Genomic DNA, 21,076 nt, shown 5'->3' with positions numbered 1-21,076 from the left:
TATATTTATTTTCGAGTGATTTTGATCTCTTATGCTTTTTTATTTTGTAATTTGTATTCTCGAATCCAATTGCCGAACGTGAGAAAGCGACTCTTCCAACCAGACAGTCTAAATCTAACACGGTTCAAGAGTGGCTCCCAAAAAGACAAATGTCGAGGATCACCCCAATCGAAAGGCCTAAATACATAAAAGACACCTTGCCTACCATACAACTCAGGATCGAGGCCGCCTCCGCCAGCCAAGAATCAGCTATATTGACCCCCGCCAACATGCTTTTATAAAAATTCACCTTCAACCTAGACATTGCCTTAAACAAAATTAGAACTGTCCGTAAGACTCGCACATTAGCCCAACTTTTAACACCGATAACGAGAGTGTCATCGGCGAACTGAATATATTCTCTAAGCAGCCACCTCATTTTCTTTTTCTCTAACAGTATAATAATTTTTTGAATCATATAACACACACCCACTATATTATTTTTTTGGAAAATGCTAAACAGTGCCCTTTGGCAACGATTAACCATATTAAAAAGAAAATTTTGTCTTGGAACTTGGATTTAATACCTTCAAAATGTAAAAAAGTTGTGTTATCAACATTAACTTTATCAAAATATTATTTCCTATTTTAGTATACTTAACGAGTGCCCCAAATTTTATTTATTTATTTATTTTTTAAATTGATGATTTTGAATTGCAGAAATCAGTAATTTTTTAACAGAAATGCTATCCAGACCCAAATCTCTAACAAATATACAACATAGTAGAAAACTGTTCATTTATACTTTGGCTTTATACTCTACCTCACGTGTGACTTCCTTTTCCCTTTTTATATTTTAATTTTTTTTTTCTTCTCTCTTTCACACCACCAAAACACACAGAGCTTCTCCCTCTCCGGCGAAAATCTCACCGGTTCTCACCCTCTACAAATCGTCTTCTCCATCTCAGCTTGAAGCTTCTCCCTTTCTACAAAATTTCTTCTCCCTCTCTGGACAAAACCCTAACACAATCGTCCCCTCTCTTCGACGAAATTAAATCAGTCTACTACGTTGAACTCGTTCATTCGATTCAAGGTTAGTTCATTGGTCCTTTTGATTCTGCTCTTCTCCTTATTCTTCAAAAGATTCTGATTTTAATTTTCCTTTTGCTTATGGTTATTTGATATGCATGATTTAGGGTATAAATTGGGGCTTTTGTGATTTCTGTTGATTTTTGTTTGTTTCACCTCCAAACTATTGCACTAATACACACACAACATTAAGATAATTAACATTTAACATTTTGATTCATGTACTTAAGTTGATTTCTGTTTTTTTTCCTAAGGTAAATACTGTGTTTCTTTTTTAACGAGTCACATGAAGGTCCTGATGCTAGGGAGAAAGGGGATGGTTTTGAGGGAATGGATGAAGGTTACACTATTGATCATATTGTGTAATATGGAAATTATGGAGATGGCAACGGGCAATTGCAGGCACTAGCAAGTGTACCGCCGCCGCTCTTGTCAATGCCGACGGTTATTGCGGCATTCGTTCAACTGCCTTTGCTGGTTGTAAATTTCGGCGGTTTTAGTGTGTATTGCGGCGACGGTGTGTGTACAACGGCGGGTAGTTTAGGAATGAGTGTTGGTTCAAATTCGTTCACGATTCGATGTTTCCAATTTGGATTCGTTTTCACTACATCACTCACGTTTCGATTCACGTTTCCTTCAACCATTCTCAATTCACCTTCAATCACGCTTCAAAATCCACGTTCATTTGGTTCTTTTATTGTTCTTCAATTATGTGGAAATTGAGTGTTTTTGTTTTTGTGTATTTTGCTTCTTAGATCATAAAGTTGATCTTTTTATAATGTGAATTCAAGTGGGTCTTTATTGTTCTTCAATATGTGGAAATGAGTTGTTTTTATTTGTGTCTTTTGCATCCAAGATGATAAATTTAGTGATTTTAGTCTCTTTACTTTCAATTATGCAGAAATGAGATGTTTTAATTTTGTTTGTTTTACATCCAAGATCATATATTTAGTCTTCTTATTTTCTGAATTTAGTGTTAGTTAGTTTTGCTTCCAACAAATGAAACCTTTCCGAGTTATGCAGAAAAGTTCTTACTTTGTTATGATTTTGATTTTTTGTTCTAATTGCTTGTGGTGTTGCTGAATCAGGGCTGTGATGCTTCACTGCTCTTGGAGGATCGAAACAGTTCGTATGAGAAGCAGGCTATTCCAAATCAGACATTGAAAGGTTTTGATAAAATTGACTTGATTAAGGAGGAAGTAGAACAAGCATGTCCTGGCATTGTGTTTTATGCTGACATTATTGCTCTTGCATCAAGAGATATTGTTCTTTTGGTTTGTTCTCAATACCTATTACATATTTCTTCTATTAAAAGATCTGGATGCTTATGAATTTTGGCTTTAAAATGATATTGTATTGTGGCTACTTTGATATTGTTCTTATGGAAGACTTTGATATCTTATATAGGAACCACAAAAGTGGGCAGTTAAGAAGGTGCCTATATTTGGCATTTTATATTCAAATAGAAGATAAGCAGAAGCCATGAAGTAACTTTTTTATGTTCATTGATGTTTAAAGGACAATGAACTATGCAAACCTTCCTTTATTTTCCTTTACATGGAATATTATCAAAGGCACTAAGGTGAATAACCCGGCTAGGAATTGGATAAGCAGAGAGGGGTTTTACAGGTATATGCCATTGGTGGCCATATACATCATATTTCCAGTATACTGCAAACAGTTTGAAAAAGTTTCATTGAGAAACTTTATGGACACTATCATTAGTTTTATTGGTAGTAACTACTAAAGTGTTCCTATTTTTATTGTTTAATCCTAGGAAATAAAGGTATCTGCACAGTCAGACCTGCGGCACCAGGTTTCCCTTGTTGTCCATCCAATCAGGTGAGCTCCACATATATCACATATTGAAAGCTAGCTTAAAGACATAGTAAAGTTCCAATTTTACTAACTCCTTTCTTTCTTTGCAGGAACCTTAAATGTTTATTTTGTTTCATGTGATAAATATTGGGATATGGAGAGAGAGTTACAGAGCCAAAGGTATTGCACTGATGCACACACAACTTTAAGATAATTAACATTGTGATTCTTTTGTAGCATGTGTCTTTTGTGTATGTGAAAAGTATGTTAGTGTTTGTTATCAGTACTCTAAGATTCACATGAATATTTTGCATTTGAGATTTAATATTTGAATCTAAAATCACTTCATTTGTTTTCTTACTCTTTGATGAAATGTCAATTTGATGTATAAAGTAAGATTTGCATTGAAAGTAATGTATAGAGAAAACAACTAAATTTGTAAAATCATTTTCACGTTCTTCACTATGATTTTCATCATTAACTAATGAAAAGAAGTAACTATATAGTCTTATCAATGTATAGCTTATCAATATATATGAATTCAAATGCAGAATCAAAGGTGATATATTTTTAGTTAGTATTAAAATTACGGAAATCAAAGGTCATTATTACATAACAACACAAAACATTTATTCAGACTTTAGTCACAACAGAGAGTATTTGGAACTTAAAGAAACTGAGATAATGTATATTATATGAGTCAGTGCTTCATAGGTCACGAGTACTACGATAACCATTCTTTTATATCAGGCCCTTTACGAAATGGAAATTTTGCAGGTAATTTCATAGGGTGCCATTAGTGCTCCTATGTACTCGATGAAAGGCTCGTCCATGATACAGTCACATTACCCGACTGCATTTCCCCTAAAGCATCAGTAGAAGGCAAGTAAATGAATATTCATGTTTGATACTCAAACATATGAATTAGTTTTTTACTCACATAATCAATGGTGACAGGATCTAAGACTTGCCCTGGGATTAACGGAGTTTGTTTCCCAACGTATTCTGATTGCAGCAGCTGCTAAAGAGTTATACAAAGTTGCAAAATCACACGGCTATAGTGATGAGGACTTTTCAACAAATATTTTATGTAGATGGTCCTTCTCTAAACCAGTTTTATTTTGATTTGTTCTTGCATACCATACTTCTTACACATTTTGTACGATAAACACTTAATTTGAAATGTAAATGATCTCTCAATTTTACTATGCACATTAATGTACTTTTTATTTATTTATGTAGTTGATAAATAGTTAAAAAAAAAAAAAGATTTTTATAGCAATTTTTTGTTATTATTAAGAGCTCAATTTAGAGATCGGATTAGTCTCCAATTTATTTTAAATTTTGCTATAATTGGTTATTGATTCAATATCACAAAGCAATCGGTAAACTGATCTCTAAATTGGTAGCTATATCAAACGGGCAAAAATCACAACTTGCAACATGAACAAAAATTACATAAGGCAAAGGATTCATTTTATACCATAATCCAACTTCACGGTCGTTCATTTATAGGTGATAAAATGAAAACAAAGTTAAAGGGTTGCGGATGAGACACTTTTGATTGTTTGCGATGATAAAGTGAAAACAAAGTTAAAGGTTTTATTTAAGTTTAAAAGGTTTTAAGTCAGTTAACCAACTATGTGTAGATAACTTGGGAGTTGAGCAATAGATTTGGTTAACTAGCTTAAAATCACCCACCTTTAACTTTGTTTTAACTTTTTTTATCAAAAAACAATCAGAAGTGTGTCTCGTGTCCAATGACACTTGTGAATAAATAGTGAGATTCATTTAAATTATTAGCAGTACAAATGTGGAGTTATGTGTATATAACTGAGGAGTTGAGGAACATATTTGGTTAATTGACTTAAAATATATTCCTTTACATTATTAATAATACATATGTGGGGAGTTATGTGTAGATAACAGGGCAGTTGGGCAACATATTTGGTTAATTGCCTTAAAATCTTCCAAACAAGAAAACCGTTAAAAGTGTGTCTCATATACAATGACATTTATGATCAAACGGTGAGATTCCTTTCGATTATTAATAATACAGATGTGGTGAGTCATGTGTAGATAACTAGGGATTTGGAGATCCAATTAAGTTAACTGGCTTAAAATCTACCAAACTTGAAAAAAATCATTCACCTTTATCATTGTTTTAACTTTATCATTTGAAAACAGTCAGAAGTGTAAGTCCCATATACAATGTCACTTGTGAACAAATAGTGAGATTTCTTGAAATTATTACAAATACAAATGTGGAGGAGTCGTGAATAGATATCTGGGGAGTTGGGAAATAAATTTGGTTAACAAGCTTAAAATCTTCCAATCTTAAAATATTATTCACCTTTAACTTTGTTTTAACTTTATCAATTATAAACAATCAGAAATGTGTCTCGTGTACAATTCCACTCTTGAACAAATAGTGATATTCCTTGAAATTATTCACAATCTAGATGTGGGGAGTTGTGTGTAGATAACGGGGGAGTTGGGCTACAACTTTGGTTAACTGGATTAAAATCTTCCAAATTTGAAAAAAAAAAAACATTCACCTTTAACTTTATCATCTACAAACAATCAGAAATATGTCTTGTGTACAATTTTACTCTTGAACAAATAGTGATATTCCTTAAAATTATTCACAATCTAGATGAGGGGAGTTATGTGCAAATAATTGTTTTATCATGTTTGGAAGATTTTAAGTTTGTTAACCAAATTTGTTGCCAAACTTCCCAATTATCTACACATAACTCCCCACATTGATATTTTTAATAATTTAAAAGAATCTCACTATTTGTTCACAAGTGAGATTGTACATGAGACACACTTCTGATTATTTTTAGATGAAAAAGTTAAAATAAAGTTAAATATGAATGATTTTTTTTCTTCTCGTTTTGAAGATTTTAAGCTAGTTAACCAAATATGTTGTCAAACTCCTCAGTTATCTACAATTGACTCATCACATCTATATTGTTAATAATTTAAAGGAATTTCATTATTTATTCACGAGTAGCATTGTAAATGAGAGATACACTTCTGATTGTTTTTAGATAAAAAAAGTTTAAAAAAAGTTCAAGGTGAATTCTTTTTTCATGTTTAAAAGATTTTAAGTCAGTTAACCAAATTTGTTGTCCAACTCCACAATTATCTGCAAATAATTCCCCACGTCTATATTGTTACTAATTTAAAGGAATATTGTCGATACACGTGTGGGGAGTCCGGTTCAGATAACTGGGGAGTTAGAGAACATATTTGGTTAATTCTCTTAAAATCTTCCAAACTTGAAAAAATCATTCACCATTAACTTTGTTTTAACCTTATCATTTGCAAATAATCAGAAGTGTGTCTCGTATACAATTTCACTTTTTAACTAGTGAGATTTCTTGAAATTATTACTAATATATATGTGGGGAGTCATGTGTCGATAACTAGGGAGTTGAAGAACATATTTGGTTAACGGGGCAAAAATCTTTCAAATCTAACCAAATCACCCACCTTTAACTTTATCATCTGCAAACCAACAGAATTGTGTCCCATATATAATGCAATTTGTGAACAAATACTAAGATTCCATAAAACTATTACCAATGCAGATGTGGGAAGTCGTGTTCAGATAACTGGAAAATGGGCCCAAAAAAAAGTGAATGATTTTCTCACCTTTGGAAGATTTTAAGATGATTAACCAAATTTGTACACCGACTCCCCAATTATTTGCACATAACTCCCCTCATCTAGACTGTGAATAATTTCAAGGAATATCAATATTTGTTCAAGAGTGAAATTGTACACGAGACATATTTCTGATTGTTTGTAGATGATAAAGTTAAAATAAAATTAAAGGTGATTTTTTTTTTCTTTTCAAATTTTGAAGATTTTAATCCAGTTAACCAAAGTTGTAGCCCAACTCCCCCGTTATCTACACACAACTCCCCACATCTAGACTGTGAATAATTTCAAGGAATATCAATATTTGTTCAAGAGTGAAATTGTACACGAGACACATTACTGATTGTTTATAGATGATAAAGTTAAAATAAAGTTAAAGGTGATTTTTTTTTTTCAAATTTGGAAGATTTTAATCCGGTTAACCAAAGTTGTAGCCCAACTCCCCCGTTATCTACACACAACTCCCCACATCTAGACTGTGAATAATTTCAAGGAATATCAATATTTGTTCAAGAGTGAAATTGTACACGAGACACATTTCTGATTGTTTATAGATGAAGTTAAAATAAAGTTAAAGGTGACTTTTTTTTTTTTTCAAATTTGGAAGATTTTAATCCGGTTAACCAAAGTTGTAGCCCAACTCTTCCGTTATCTACACACAACTCCCCACATCTAGATTGTGAATAATTTCAAGGAATATCACTATTTGTTCAAGAGTGGAATTGTACACGGGACACACTTCTTATTGTTTGTAGATGATAAAGTTAAAACAAAGTTAAAGGTGAATGGTTTTTTCAAATTTCGAGATTTTAAGCTAGTTAACCAAATTTGTACCCCAACTCACCGGTCATCTACAAATTCTACACATAACCCCCACGTCTAGATTGTGAACTATTTGATTAAACACATTATTTCATTCCGTCCCAATATTGCGACAAATGTTTTAAATTCCTTCCCAATTTGGCGACAGATTCTTTATATTCCGTCCCAATTTCTATTTCATTTTAAAATATTTCTATTTCTTTTTAATTTCTATTTTTTAATAATTTTTGCACAAATTTAATTCCTTGAATAATTTAAAAAATTCATCCCAAACTAGATATTTGTTTGCAAACATCAGCTTTTTCCATCATAAACATAAGTGTTCGTAACAGAACTCAAGTTTTATCGATAGAGATAAAAGAGAGATAGAGAACTCACATTGATGGATCCGTGGAAGGATGCTCCGAGCTGGAGGTTTGAATCCGAGCATCAGGGACGACCGGCAACACCGAAAGGGGGGTACCTGCAGATAACGCTCCGACGCCCAAGTCAGTATAAGCTTGAGGTGGAGGTCGAGGTTAGAGCCATGCATACCTTGTGAGGTTTGTGAAGGTCGTATATATAGGCCAATGGATGTGACATTGGGCCATTGGATTTGACATTGGGCTTGGTTCAGCCCAAAAGTCTTGTCCAGAACAATAAGTATCTCACATTACATAATATCAAAGTCATCAATACATCCAAAATGTTAACGGTTTTAATAACTTTAAGGTGCCTACATATCGTACTTTAAATAATTCTTTAAGTTCTACATTCAAAAATCATCAATATACTCATCAACATGTGTACCATCATTTGCATTACTTCCATGAGTAGTATTACCAATAGAAGGATTTCGTTCATTCAAATCTGTTGGATCCATATCTATATTTCCATGTTTAGCTTGCGGCAATTGTTTTATTTTGACAAGCAACTGTTGTTTGTAATCGGCTGTCTTAATAGCGGATAGATGCAGGCCAAAAAATACAACTGATGAAAGGCTCCAAGCATAGCAACAGATCAACCAAACATGCCTGAAAACCACCAGCAAAAAACAAATGCTCAAAACAGAATCACAACTGCATAGAGAAAAAATAGGCAGCATTGCATCTCAGAAATCCAAAACCAAGGTCAGGCTAAAAAAGGGTACCAAAACAAACCCAGAAGATACACTAGTCATCTAGCTAGAAACTCAAAATCCTTAAAAACAAAACACATTTTTCATACCAAGACACCTATAACAGTACTATACAACTTAAATTGAAGCTCCCCTCTGATTTACACACTTTAATCCTCACACTGAGTACACTATAAATTAGCTTATGGTATCTAACACATTACTACGAGTACTCCAATTCTAATCATGACACACCGGACACCTAGAAACAAACAAAACAAAACAAAACCACCAGCAGGAAAATCCAAGCGATAAGACACCCACAAACAACAGATTTAGTTCATGTAGCCTAACCTTTAAGCCATATACCATCACCAATATATACTCCACACCCAACCCTCACAAATATAGTCCACATACAAGATGGGAAGAATAAAAAAAATCCACTTAGTACTGAACTATGATTGTGGTATGAATCAGACCAACTTCAACTCCACAACAGATCCTCACAATCCAAGAAAATAGCAATTATATATCATGTCAATTACTTCAAACCATTATCATTGCAGCACACAAAATTTAAAAGAAAATAAAAACAATTTTGTATAGTCATTCAATCATAGTTTTTCACAATTTAAAACACGAAGTTGAAGAATAAACAATATCAGTTGACATCGCGTTTTTTACACAATTGAGTAAAATTAATCACCAGTTACTGTTACATATTCACATTCACTTATTCAGTTGAAATACTTTCAAACACATTCTTACAGTTTATTTATTTTCTGGAAACCCAATCAACAATAACAATTTGTTAGGTAACAACAAAGTGAATTATTAGAATAAATATTTTACATGTTTCACCATAGACATTGCACAAACTTTGTAAAAATTTCACATAAACAATATACTTTAAAACCAACATTTAAATGCAGAGAGAGGAAAATGAAAAGTCAAGTGTAATACAGCATCAGTACAGCTATTTCTAACAGAAGTAATGTAGTTCATGGTTTATATGTTGTTCATACATAAGATATAATTTGGTATAAATAGAAGAGCTGGAACTGAGATATAGTTTTCCTCTAGCTTAAAACTTTGCTCCTATCAGATTTAGTGGTAAGTTGTAATATTTGAACTTTGAAGGAAAAAATAGAAACCATGTTAAATTAATTGTATAAATTGTAAGGCAAATTTAGGCTAAAAGTGATCATCAGATAGATTTCTAAGAAACCTCACATAAGCTAATCAGTCCTTACATTATCCTTGTTGTGCCGTAAGTTTGACCTTTCAACTGAGTAGTAATTGACATCAGTTATTTTATTAAGGTTTTCAAAGTCAAAATACCAATTACTAGAGCCTATGCTCCCAACAAGTTTAGATTGATGACATTCGAAATTAATTGTAAGTCATAGTTATTACCTTATCTTTCATGATTTAAATTTATAAAGCTTTGAAAAGACTTATGCAAAACAATAAGCTATGCTTATCAAGGAACTTGTGTAACGTCAAACTGGTTGACTCACTTCCGGCAGTAGAAGAACCTACAAAACCTACAAAATGGAAATTGTTATTACAGTACAAGAAATAAAGGGAATTAACATGTAAGCTCTCATACTTCGTAAGAACTCATTAATAAGTCATAAAAAACTTTAGAATTGCATGCTCAATCTTCCAATAAAGGAACTTAAAAAAAGACACCCTTTATCTTTTGACAACTAGGATCCCAAAACACAAATCATGGTTAAACTTTTTGGATCATAATCGATTATAACTCTTTTCAAAAGGATATGTGTGTTATCATCTAAAAAGAGTTCTTCCAAGTTTTGTGATGAATACGTCTCATTAGATGTCATGATTTCACATTTTATCATAAACCAACTCCACATGTTACATAAAAGTATATTATTGAACCATTACACATAGGGGAATTACACCAATAACAAACACAAAACTCAGAGTCATGTTTACACGCTTAAATATCGGTGAAAACTTGATTTCAAACATTAACTTCATATTCACTTTGATATACAAATTTTAAACATTGAAAGCTTGAAAGAAAGTTGAAAGAAGATTGAAATTTTAAAAACCTAATTACTAAATTTCAAAATCATACTGAAATTTCAAAAACCTAAAAAATTTAACAATAAACAAATGAGAAATTGAACCTGGATTTTGAAGATTGAAGCTGAAGGTTGAACGAATCTGAGGAGAAGGTTGAATGAAGGTGAAATCAGAGAACGGCGGTGGAGGAGATTGAACTGTGTTTTGGGTTGAGATTAGGAATTTCACATGTGTTTTGGTGGTGTGAGACTGTGAGGGAGAAGAAAAAAAAATTAAAATATAAAATCTGAAAAAGAAGGTCACACGTGTGGTTGATGAGCAAATTGACAAATATACCCCTTTGTGTTGTATATTTGTTTGGTCTTTGTGTCCCTATAGCATTTCTGATTTTTTAAGCAACGTGAGTTCGTGTTGGACCTCAAAACCGCCATTGGCAGTTAAATACCGGTTTGTTGCCGATTCACTTGAAGGACCGGGTGGTTCGAAGAGCCTTTGCTCCACTTTACACTAACTTTTGGTTTGGGAAAACAAACTCTACCAGAAGCGAAGAAGGTAAGTTTTCAAAAATTGAGTTAATTTTTATTTTTCATATGAAGCTAAATCCCTTACTTGTTTCCTTCATCAACCCTAATTCCTAAATCGTTTCCTTCATTCCAATCCCTAATCCCTATATCTCCGACGAACCTTCTCATTCTCCGGCCACTGACGAACCTTCTATTTCTTTCTCTCGTTGAGCAGAGTTTGTTGTTTTCATCTCAGGTTCGTTGTTCTCTCTTTGAGCAGAGCTCACTGTTTTCACTTCATCTGATACTATTGAAGCGGTTACTGTGAATCTCTTTGATGCTTACTTAAAATGTGAGTTACTTTTCAAAGTAACTTTCGGTGCATTGTTTATTTAATTGTCAGTAAACAATTTTAATAATGCAATTGTGGCACCAAGTTTCACAATTGCTTGATTTTGCCCCCCAATTGCATCATGATACTTTTGCTTAATTGCCATTTATTGTAATGTTAATCGCAATTTTGTTTTTCTATTTTTTGTCTTAATTGTTTTGTTTGGATTGTAATGGTGTTGAAATGTCTTTGTGCACCAACAGGTAGGATAGTAAAAGTAGGGTTTGTTGCAAAATGAACCCTTCTATTTGATGTTGCTTGAGTGAAAGAAGGGTTGATCCCGTCAACGGAAGCAACACAGTGTTAAACCCCACAACAACAATGACAACAAACAAGAAGAAGAAAGCCAACCAAACCCCAGAGAACAAGTTCCAATTCGAGCTCAATTCATGTTCCAAATCAAAGGACTTCCGCGGCGCAATTTCTCTATATGACGATGCTGTTTCAAATAAAACTCGTCTCAACCAACATCACCTCAATGCACTCCTCTACCTCTGTTCCAACGCCGTCACAAACCCTTCCCTTAAACACCTTGCCTTAGATTACGGCTCTCGCATATTCGACCATATGTCCACCCTAAACATCACTCCTAATGAAGCCACTGTTGCCACCGTCGCTAGACTCGCCGCCGCTAACGGTGATGGTAACCGTGCATTTGAATTGGTAAAAGACATTGGTAAGTACAATGTTGCCCCTAGGTTAAGGACTTATGATCCTGCATTGTTCTGCTTCTGTGAAATTCTTGATGCTGATAAAGCCTACGAGGTTGAGGACCATATGAATAGTGTTGGGGTTAGTTTGGAGGAAGCGGAAATTGCAACGCTTTTGAAGGTTAGTGCTAAGAAGGGTAGAGCTGATAGGGTTTATAGGTATCTTCACAAGCTAAGGAGCGGGGTGAGGTGTGTAGAGGAATCAACGGCGGCAATTATTGAGGAGTGGTTTCAGAGCAGTGAGGCTCGTGAGGTTGGTGAGGGGGTTTTGGATGTGAGGAGGGTTAGAGAGGGGCTTTTGAAGACTGGAGGAGGGTGGCATGGTTTGGGATGGGTTGGAAAAGGGGATTGGGTTGTGTCTAGGACAAGTGTTGATGGTGATGGGATTTGTTGTGGATGTTGTGAGCAATTGGTTTGTGTGGATATTGATGATGAGGAGATGGAGAGATTTGCATTCTCTATTGCTGCATTAGCAGTGGAGCGTGAGGTCACGGCAAATTTTAGTGAATTTCAGGTTAGTGACTGACTACTGCAAAATAGTTTCAAACTGTACTTATGAATATGATTGGGTAAAGGCATGATGTAGAGGTCGTTATCTTTAAAAACTAATTTTACATGGACTCCATAATGTATTGGCATGCATTCCCATCTTCCGAACATACCTTGATGAAATTTCTTCATATCAAATAACATCATTGTTGTTCTAGTGAAAGTAATGTTATCAATATCAACACTGTTTTTATCATGATTGTTCATTTTGCAAAAAGTCAACTTTCAAAGTCAACTCTCATAAATACATTAACTTTCAAAGTGTGTCGACTTTTTTACTGAATGGATCAATAGAGAGAACAATGTTAACATTTTTTTAAAGTTATATAATTGTAATATGGTTCTGATGATTTTCCTCGTGTGTCCTCTTTTTGGCAACTACAAGGGCTGGCTTGAGAAACATGACTGTTATGAAGCCATAGTAGATGGTGCAAATATTGGACTCTACCAGCAAAATTTTGCTGACGGCGGATTTAGTATTTATCAGGTATGCCAATGTTACACGGTCCTTTATCCTTTTCCTTTACTGTTAATTGTCAAACATTATGCAAGCTCTACAGTTCATGTTGCTGATTGTGTCTTTATGTCGATTATATAATAATGTAGCTTGATGATGTTGTGAAAGAATTGTACAATCGAAATGGGAAAAGATGGCCACTGGTTATCCTACACAACAAGCGTGTGAGAGGGCTGATGGAAAATCCTTCCAGCAGAATATTGGTAGAGGAATGGATGAAAAATGGTGTACTATATACAACTCCAAATGGATCCAATGATGATTGGTAAATTGCAAAATCTATTTTTAAGTTTTGTTGATGTCTTCATCTTAGGACATTATTGTTTCTTGAAATGTTTGAATGTCTGTTTACTATAGCAGCAAATATAGTACCCTTAAGTTAATATAGTACTTCATTTTGGATTAAGGGATAGCACTGCCTAAAAACACTTCCAGGTTGCTCTTTGTTAACTATATCTATGTTGTTAAGCTCAGATAGCGGCACATAGTGCCGGGCCCCAAAAATGTTATAGTGGTATAGCGGGTATGGGATTACTACTATTGTTAAGGATAAAATACCATGTACAAATTAAACATAAATTCCAATAACATACATTGTTAGAAGTCCCACATTGGCTAGAGATATGCTAAAGATAGCCTTTATAAGTGTAGTGCAAACCTCAACTCTTAAGCTAGCTTTTGTGGTTGAGTATAGGCCTCTTAAATTCTGACATGGTATCAGAGCCTCTATGACTAAGTGGTCTAGAGTTCGATCCCCGCTCCCCTCACTTTCTAATTAAAAAGTGGAATTTAAGCATATGGTAGGTGGACCTATGCATTATCCACGCTTCAAGCCCAAGTGGGCTCTTGCGTGAGGGGGCGTGTTAGAAATAATATAAAACCATTAATGTGGCCATATCCTAACAGCTTAAGCTTTTGGGATAATCGGTTATCTGACATGGAAATAGCAAAAAATCCAAGTTTTTTTTTTGAATGAACAGTGACACACAGTACTTCTATGAACAGTACGCGCGTGAACAGTGTCGTGGATGAACAGTGATTTCGCAACTGTTTTGCTGAAACTGCAATAAACTATAAAGGCAGTAGTAACAAATCCTAATCCTGCAATGAAGGCGGTTAGGGTTTATGACCGCAATGAAGGCGGCTAGGGTTTATGCAATCAGGGTTACACAAGGTCAGTCTGGAGAGGCGGTGGTAATAATACTCAACATCAGTCTGGAGAGGCAGTGCTAAGAATACTCGGGTTACATCTGAAACAACACATATTAGAATTTAAGAGGCCTATACTCAACCACAAAAGCTAGCTTAAGAGTTGAGGTTTGCACTACACTTATAAAGGCTATCTTTAGCATATCTCTAGCCAATGTGGGACTTCTAACACACCCCCTCACGTCCAGAACTAAACAAGCTGGAACGTGGGATCAACAACAACGGGTGGCCCAAATATGGGAGGTCTCCACAACAAACAACAAATGGATCTAGGATAGGCTCTAATACCATGTCAGATAACCGATTATCCTAAAAGCTTAAGCTGTTAGGATATGGCCACATTAATGGTTTTATATTATTTCTAACATACATAAATACTAAAAAAATAGAAAAATACACAAAATTAAAGGGACATTCATGCTTAATAATTATAATAAACTTTGTCATTTCCCATAAAAAAATCACAAACAATTGTTTTCTTGCGTCTATATAAGAATTCCACTGCCAACCTATATCAAGGTTGTTACCAGTAGGCTTAAAATATCCTTTGTTCTCAGCAATTGCCGTTACACTTGCAGAGCTGGATGATGATGCCATTGCAAATAGAACAGCGAAGAACTAAACCTAACAATCAATATAAAGCAAAGCAAAACACTAAGGCATATATGTAGAGAACAGAAACAGAGCACTAAAAATGAAAATAAAAAATGATGAAGGAAACGAAGAGGAAGGAACAAAAATTGTAAGAGAAACATAACACTTTGAATAGAAACAAAGATGAAGGAAAGGGGGTGTGAAATGAAGAAGAAAGCGGCGTAATGGACTTATATCACGTGATTTTGAGAAATTAGGGCACCCAAAGGGGTGTGAAAATGACCGAAAAAAGATTAATAATACGATGTGGGAAATATGTTTTGGAGATAAAAAGAATGATTTTTTCTAGTCATGCATGAGGTTAGGTTTAAAAATAGTCCATATTAACTTATTAGCTGTAACATGAAGGTATCATTCAAATTTCACAACATTTCCTTACACAAATAGACATGTCACATACCCTATAAAAATGTGAAAATGTAACAATATGGGAAACTGGAAAGAATATAAGAAAGCTAAGAAAGAGACTTACAAGGAAATGGGCTAAGGGAGAACTAAAGCTTTTGCTCAACATGGATGGAGAAAAATCCTTATTTCCACAAATTATTTAATGATGGAAAAAAAAAAATTATTTATAAGCTTGCTAGAGGTAGAGAAAGAAAGACCGGATACTCGGACCAAGTGAAATGTATTAAGGAAGCTTACACAACTCACATTTTTGTGTTGTTGAAAATACGCATGGATCTTATCCCAAAATGATCCATGAATTCGTGCATCCAATTACGTGTGCGAGCATGTCATGCGAAATTATTGATTGCAGCCATTCCAGAAGGATGCGGTCTTGTTGTTAACATGCTTCGTAGGCCGGAGTAACGTGATTTGCTGCTGTGTCATCAACAATATTGAATTTGACATGTATTGAAGGATTGATGGTATAATGATGTTTATGTGCTTTGATTACATGCTTGACCTGTTGACACCATAGGAGATAATTATCGGAGTCTAATTTCTCAGAAATTGCAGAGAAGGAATTTTGTTAGACGGAGAAGATCCAATTCAAAAAAGGTGGTGGTGGAGATACCATACTTGTTGGGCTAGAAAACATACTTGTTGAGGTATAGAGAGAGTGTAGGAGATACCAGCATTAGTTGGATTTGCTTTATTTTATAGTGCGCTAATTTTTTATTTTTTTTTGTTTACAATAGTTGGGGATCGAACCCAGGACCTATAGCGTACTACCCAAACCCCTCACCACTAGACCAAACCTAGTGGCTTGAGTGCGCTAATTTTTTGGTTAAAATAATTTGTATATATAGTTGAATTTACCGCTAAATAATACATCATCACTTCGATGCAATTTCATTATCCGGTATTCCTTTTTACATTGGTAAAAGTTTGGTTATGAATCTTTCAATCACTGTTATGTAAATCCTTTTTTACATTATATTTGATTTTATCACCTATTTTTCTTTGGATTTTATGCACTTAATTTATCTTTTGGGGTTCAGGTATTGGCTGTATGCTGCCGTAAAACTGAGGTGCTTGCTTGTGACAAATGATGAAATGCGAGATCACATATTTGAACTCATAGGAAGCAACTTTTTTAACCAGTGGAAAGAAAGACATCAAGTAAGATCTTTCTTATTTCTAAGATTGCTTATTCTAGCATCATCAACGAATTTTTACCTGCTTACAACTCTGAGAAAATTCTTCCTTGATGTTTTAAGTTTTCAGATTTTTTGTTTACACCCCCCCCTATGTGTTGTATTATGTCATTCGAAATTGGTTACTCTAGTATCAGATCAAAGAGTTTTTATTCTTATTTCTTGGTTGTGTGCTGATTTGTAGATGATTTAAGAATTTTATGTTGTGCCCGTATTTTTTGTCACAAGTTTGTCTTCTTTATCTACAGGTTCACTACACTTTTGTTAAGGGGAACTTGAAACTTCAGATGCCACCATCATATTCATTGGTTATCCAGGTAATATTTTGCATGTGCCGTGATATTTGTTTAGCGTTGTCTTTCTACTGTTCTTTCTGGGATTGTACCACCAGAGTGATCTCTGCACTACATGACAGACAGATATTTTTGTTCCTTTGGTATCTAAGGGTAGATTTGTGTTATCACATAGGTTTTGTAAGAAGCTTTAGTTATTTATTTCTGGCATCAGGGAGAATTGTATTTAAGATGATGATTCTATGCTAACCTCAAGGCAGAGTGAAGTTATTCTTAGACTGAAATATTGGTATATTGTGAAAATAGTAATGCTTATGGGTATATCTTTCGTTTGCATTAAGTTCGTTCATTTATTATGTTTTTTTCATTGTTTTTTAGTAGTTGTTGGTTTGATAAAGGGGCAAAAGCGAAATATTGTTGGAGATGTTGCTGCACATGATAATCGTGATCCTTTTACTCCAATAACCAATGTGTGTCGACATGTTATGCCTTTCCAAATCCATATGAATCTCAAGATGCCTGAGCCTGAGCGCATGTTTTTCCCGTTTTTAACTAAGAGAAGTGCTAGCAATACACTCTTCCCAACACATTCCCTCCTATTGATTAAAATTTAAATGGATCATCATATTTTGAAAATGGGTGCCACTAAATTATATCGGTCTTGTATAAATTTGGTGGTTCCATATGAATTTCAACAAATCAAAATGAGTGTGTTAGAAAAAGTATGTTAAAGAGTGCATTGCTAGTATTTCTATTTTAAATATTCCTATGAAGAAATAACTCAAATTGGTAAAAGGGTCTCTTTAAAAATTCAAGTTGGTTATCTTAAGATGGATAATGACATGAAAATCCCAAACACTCTTGCTTCTGAGGTGTTTGTATACTATGATTCTCGATTATAAAATTCGGATGTCTTTTTATAGTTATATATGGATTCAGTCCTTGTGTAAAATCTGAAAATATTGTGTTTCAGGAATCAGAAAAAGGATCATGGCATGTGCCTTTGGCACTGGGCACTAGCAACGAGTCTTCGAGACCTTGGCTCTGCATTACACGGAAAAGTGCTGCTGCTGCTGCTGCTGATGATGATGTTGCTACTGTTTCTAACAGTGTGGATACTTCTGGAAATAGTCATCTGGACCAGCCACAGAAATTAGCAGACATTGTTCTTAGCTTAGATTCCCAAGTCATTGAGAATAACAGTACTTCCATCACTGGTAAAAGAAAAGAGAGGTCTGAACCTTCATGATAAATTTTTCTACTGGCCTGATCTTTCACCTTTAAACGGCTATAAAGATGATGGTTCATAAGGTGAACAGACGCTGCCTGTCTAATGATTATTGAGCTTTTTACACTTTCCATGGTTTTAAACCAATTGAAACAAAGGCTTATTTATCATTTGGTATAATTTTTTGTAGGATCTTACGACGATATTTAATTCATGCTGTCCACCATATCTTATCTGGAAAATGGCATTCGTAGGTTTTTAAAAACCGAAGCCTATTTCAGTTGTTGTGTACTTGGAATAATGTTGGTAGTTTTGTTCTTTTGATTGAAATATATTTATTGCATTACCTTGTGAATAATCATTACAAGGCAACGAGGAATAGAATGAAAATCTTTAGAGCAAAGAACATGATGTGGTTATCCTTGTAAGTTGTAAGAGTGTGACAACCTGATTGACTTATCTTTTTTACTAATAAAACTGTGGTGTTGATAAAACTGAGATCCTGTTGTAGAGAATGTGAGAGATTTTGCAAAATATACTTGAAAGGATGCGATAGTTAGTTTGAAACAAAATGTCTTTTGATTTAGTCTTGGAACCTTTTGATGACATGAATGAATCATAGCATTGTTTCATATTAACATTACATAATATTTTTCAAGGATTGCTTCTCTTCATCAATTGATACGAGTTTCTCTATAAATAGAGATACTCATGAGGAAGAAAATCAAATCAAACACATCAGATTTGTTACGAATAATGATTTGTTACACATATGTTTGATTTGTTAAATACACATGTGTACATGGATTATTATTCGATTTAAATTTGACATGATTTTTCTCCTTTTAATTTGTTTGCAACTGATGGTTAATCATCGATGGACAATGGCTTATTTGTTGAAATTATAAAGCTTCTCATATGCAAAACATGGATGCTAGCTGTCTAAACATTTTGGAGTTGAAATGATGTTCCGTTTGGTGAAGAATTGCATTGGTTGTTCGTGATAGGATGTGACTGAATTCATATTATGAGACATGTCTTTATGCTATCTTATTTTAATATAAAAGTAGTGTATATGACTTGTCATAAGTATGAAAGTGCATATTTTTGTGTGATATTATTTGGCTTAACTAGTTTTTTTTTGTCCCTTAAAGATATTTTAGGTTTTACAATGGTCCCTTAAAGAAAAAAATGTCAGTATTGGTCCCTTAAAGACACATCTGTTTCTCAATTGGTCATTTCCGTCAATTTTTTTACAAAAAACGTTAGTTTTAGTAGACTGAATTGTGGATGTCATTAAGTGTAAGTGGTCCACCAAAAACCTTATTAATTTTTAAAATTTTAAACATTGAAATTTTGTTATATTTGGAGTTAAAATTTAACGGAAAGGATCGATATGGCAAAAATATATGTCTTTAAGGGACCAATCCGGGCCTTTTTTCTTTAAGGGACCAATCCGGACCTTTTTTTCTTTAAGGGACCATTGTAAAACCTAAAATGTCTTTAAGGGACCAATAAACTAATTAAGCTGATATTATTTTGTGCAAGAAGTTATTAAATTTAGAATTGATGATCTCGTATTATATGTGTATGTTAATATGAAAGTAATTGTTAAGTTCTTGCTTATCTTGATATTAAGATTGGTTGGATATTTTGAAATTATTGTAAGTTACAAGTTGGTAAATGTTCATGGAGGAAATTAAGTTATAGAAAATGTTAATGATTTTGAATCATTGTCTATCTTTCAATTATGATGATTATTTGAATTTACCATGAAACATATTTATACATGAAACTTGTTTGACATTTAGAATTTATGATGCATGTATTAGTTATGTGGTGATAACTAATATGAAAATGTTTCTTTTAATAAAATTGAAATAAATTCTAAAGTATTTTTAAGTTCATGAGTGGTATATGACTTACATGTGTGACCCATCTTATGAAATAAAAGTTGGTCATGATAAATTTTTATGATCATGTTTGTTGGTCTTATACATATTTAATGTATTGAATGGTATCTTGTGGATACATTCAAGTGGAAGTTGAACTTCAGATTGAAAAGATTAATAAATATATATGTTATAACAAAGGAAGAATGACATAAAGTTTTTGCGCATGACACAAGGATAAAAATGACAAAAATGACAAAAATGTCATGGTTTTGTGATAGTTGGTTAAAACTATCAAAAGTATAAAGAATATTCAAAGTTTGGAAAAGCATAGCTATGTGGTTGATTGAACATTCAAGGTTAATAAAGTTGGAAAATATTGCAATTCTTTGACGAAAGGATTGACAAGGAAATGATGTTTTCGGATAATGATGGTTAAGTCATTGAAGACATCATTAGGGATGTGGTACAAGCCCATATATAATTGATCACCAATGCTGGAAACTCAACTCACACTTGAGTATAATCAAGTCTTAAGTTCAATGATGAAAGTACACTATAAGAGTGATTGAAGTACTTGACAATAATAAATATTTCCTCCGTCCCTTAATATAAGCCCCCATTGGGGTTTTTCACGCATATTAAGAAAAATTGGTAGTGTAATAAATGTGTACTTTTTTGGTATTACAATTACTGAATTGTCCTTGTGAAAAGATGTATTTGTAGTTGACTTTTTGGATTTCAATGTAAAGTAGGGTTATGTTTGGAAAAGTAATAATAAATGTGTCTAGGGGAATTGAAAAGGGGCTTATATTTAGGGACAAATTTTATCTTTGAAAAGGTGCTTATAATTAGGGACGGAGGGAGTGCATCTCAAGGGGTAAAGTACTTGGACCATAAAGTGCCCCCGGGGCACTAGTTAAGGATACAAAAAAAAAACAATTTTTGCATTGGAAATGACACTTTTTATTTTTTACAAACATTGACTA

At 33.7% G+C, this 21,076-nt stretch overlaps 1 protein-coding gene and 2 long non-coding RNA genes across 14 annotated transcripts; 2 read left to right on the top strand and 1 right to left on the bottom strand.

Moving 5' to 3' along the window:
• The first annotated feature begins 723 nt into the window (after nucleotides 1-723).
• Nucleotides 724-3,774, top strand: LOC123896926. Its single transcript, XR_006804691.1, has 6 exons — nucleotides 724-1,072; nucleotides 2,157-2,342; nucleotides 2,476-2,697; nucleotides 2,846-2,910; nucleotides 2,997-3,066; nucleotides 3,664-3,774. It is a non-coding gene; the product is annotated as an uncharacterized LOC123896926 (long non-coding RNA).
• On the bottom strand, nucleotides 3,495-10,775 carry LOC123896925. The gene is made up of 5 exons (XR_006804690.1): nucleotides 10,642-10,775; nucleotides 9,896-10,026; nucleotides 7,759-8,393; nucleotides 3,827-3,904; nucleotides 3,495-3,750 (listed from the first exon to the last, which is right to left on the bottom strand). It is a non-coding gene; the product is annotated as an uncharacterized LOC123896925 (long non-coding RNA).
• A 128-nt stretch (nucleotides 10,776-10,903) lies between these two features.
• On the top strand, nucleotides 10,904-18,693 carry LOC123896923 (proteinaceous RNase P 2-like). Of its 12 annotated transcripts, none has more exons than XR_006804684.1 (9): nucleotides 10,904-11,089; nucleotides 11,297-11,392; nucleotides 11,635-12,655; nucleotides 13,076-13,177; nucleotides 13,297-13,472; nucleotides 16,519-16,639; nucleotides 16,923-16,991; nucleotides 17,941-18,278; nucleotides 18,386-18,693. XR_006804684.1 is itself a non-coding variant. In XM_045947353.1 (8 exons), the coding sequence occupies exons 3-8, from the start codon at nucleotides 11,753-11,755 to the stop codon at nucleotides 18,214-18,216; spliced, it is 1,647 nt and encodes a 548-aa protein (XP_045803309.1). In that variant the 5' UTR covers nucleotides 10,916-11,089; nucleotides 11,297-11,392; nucleotides 11,635-11,752; the 3' UTR covers nucleotides 18,217-18,693. The 12 variants fall into 12 exon arrangements, 6 of the variants coding, with proteins under 6 accessions (XP_045803309.1, XP_045803311.1, XP_045803312.1 ...); XR_006804685.1 differs by having other exon boundaries at nucleotides 10,914-11,089; nucleotides 11,276-11,392; XR_006804689.1 differs by lacking the exon at nucleotides 11,297-11,392 and adding an exon at nucleotides 11,276-11,296 and having other exon boundaries at nucleotides 10,923-11,089.
• The last annotated feature ends 2,383 nt before the right edge of the window (nucleotides 18,694-21,076 follow it).

The sequence above is a fragment of the Trifolium pratense genome, linkage group LG7, assembly GCF_020283565.1.
Source record: "Trifolium pratense cultivar HEN17-A07 linkage group LG7, ARS_RC_1.1, whole genome shotgun sequence".
Taxonomy (NCBI): Eukaryota; Viridiplantae; Streptophyta; class Magnoliopsida; order Fabales; family Fabaceae; genus Trifolium; species Trifolium pratense.
This window is presented reverse-complemented; position numbering and strand designations above follow the sequence as displayed.

Coding starts and splice junctions, on each gene's coding strand:
- LOC123896923 (XM_045947353.1), top strand. CDS start 11,753: ATGACAACAAACAAGAAGAAGAAAGCCAACCAAACCCCAGAGAACAAG. Junction 12,656..13,075: donor CAAATTTTAGTGAATTTCAG/GTTAGTGACTGA, acceptor GGCAACTACAAG/GGCTGGCTTGAGAAACATGA. Junction 16,640..16,922: donor AGTGGAAAGAAAGACATCAA/GTAAGATCTTTC, acceptor CTTTATCTACAG/GTTCACTACACTTTTGTTAA.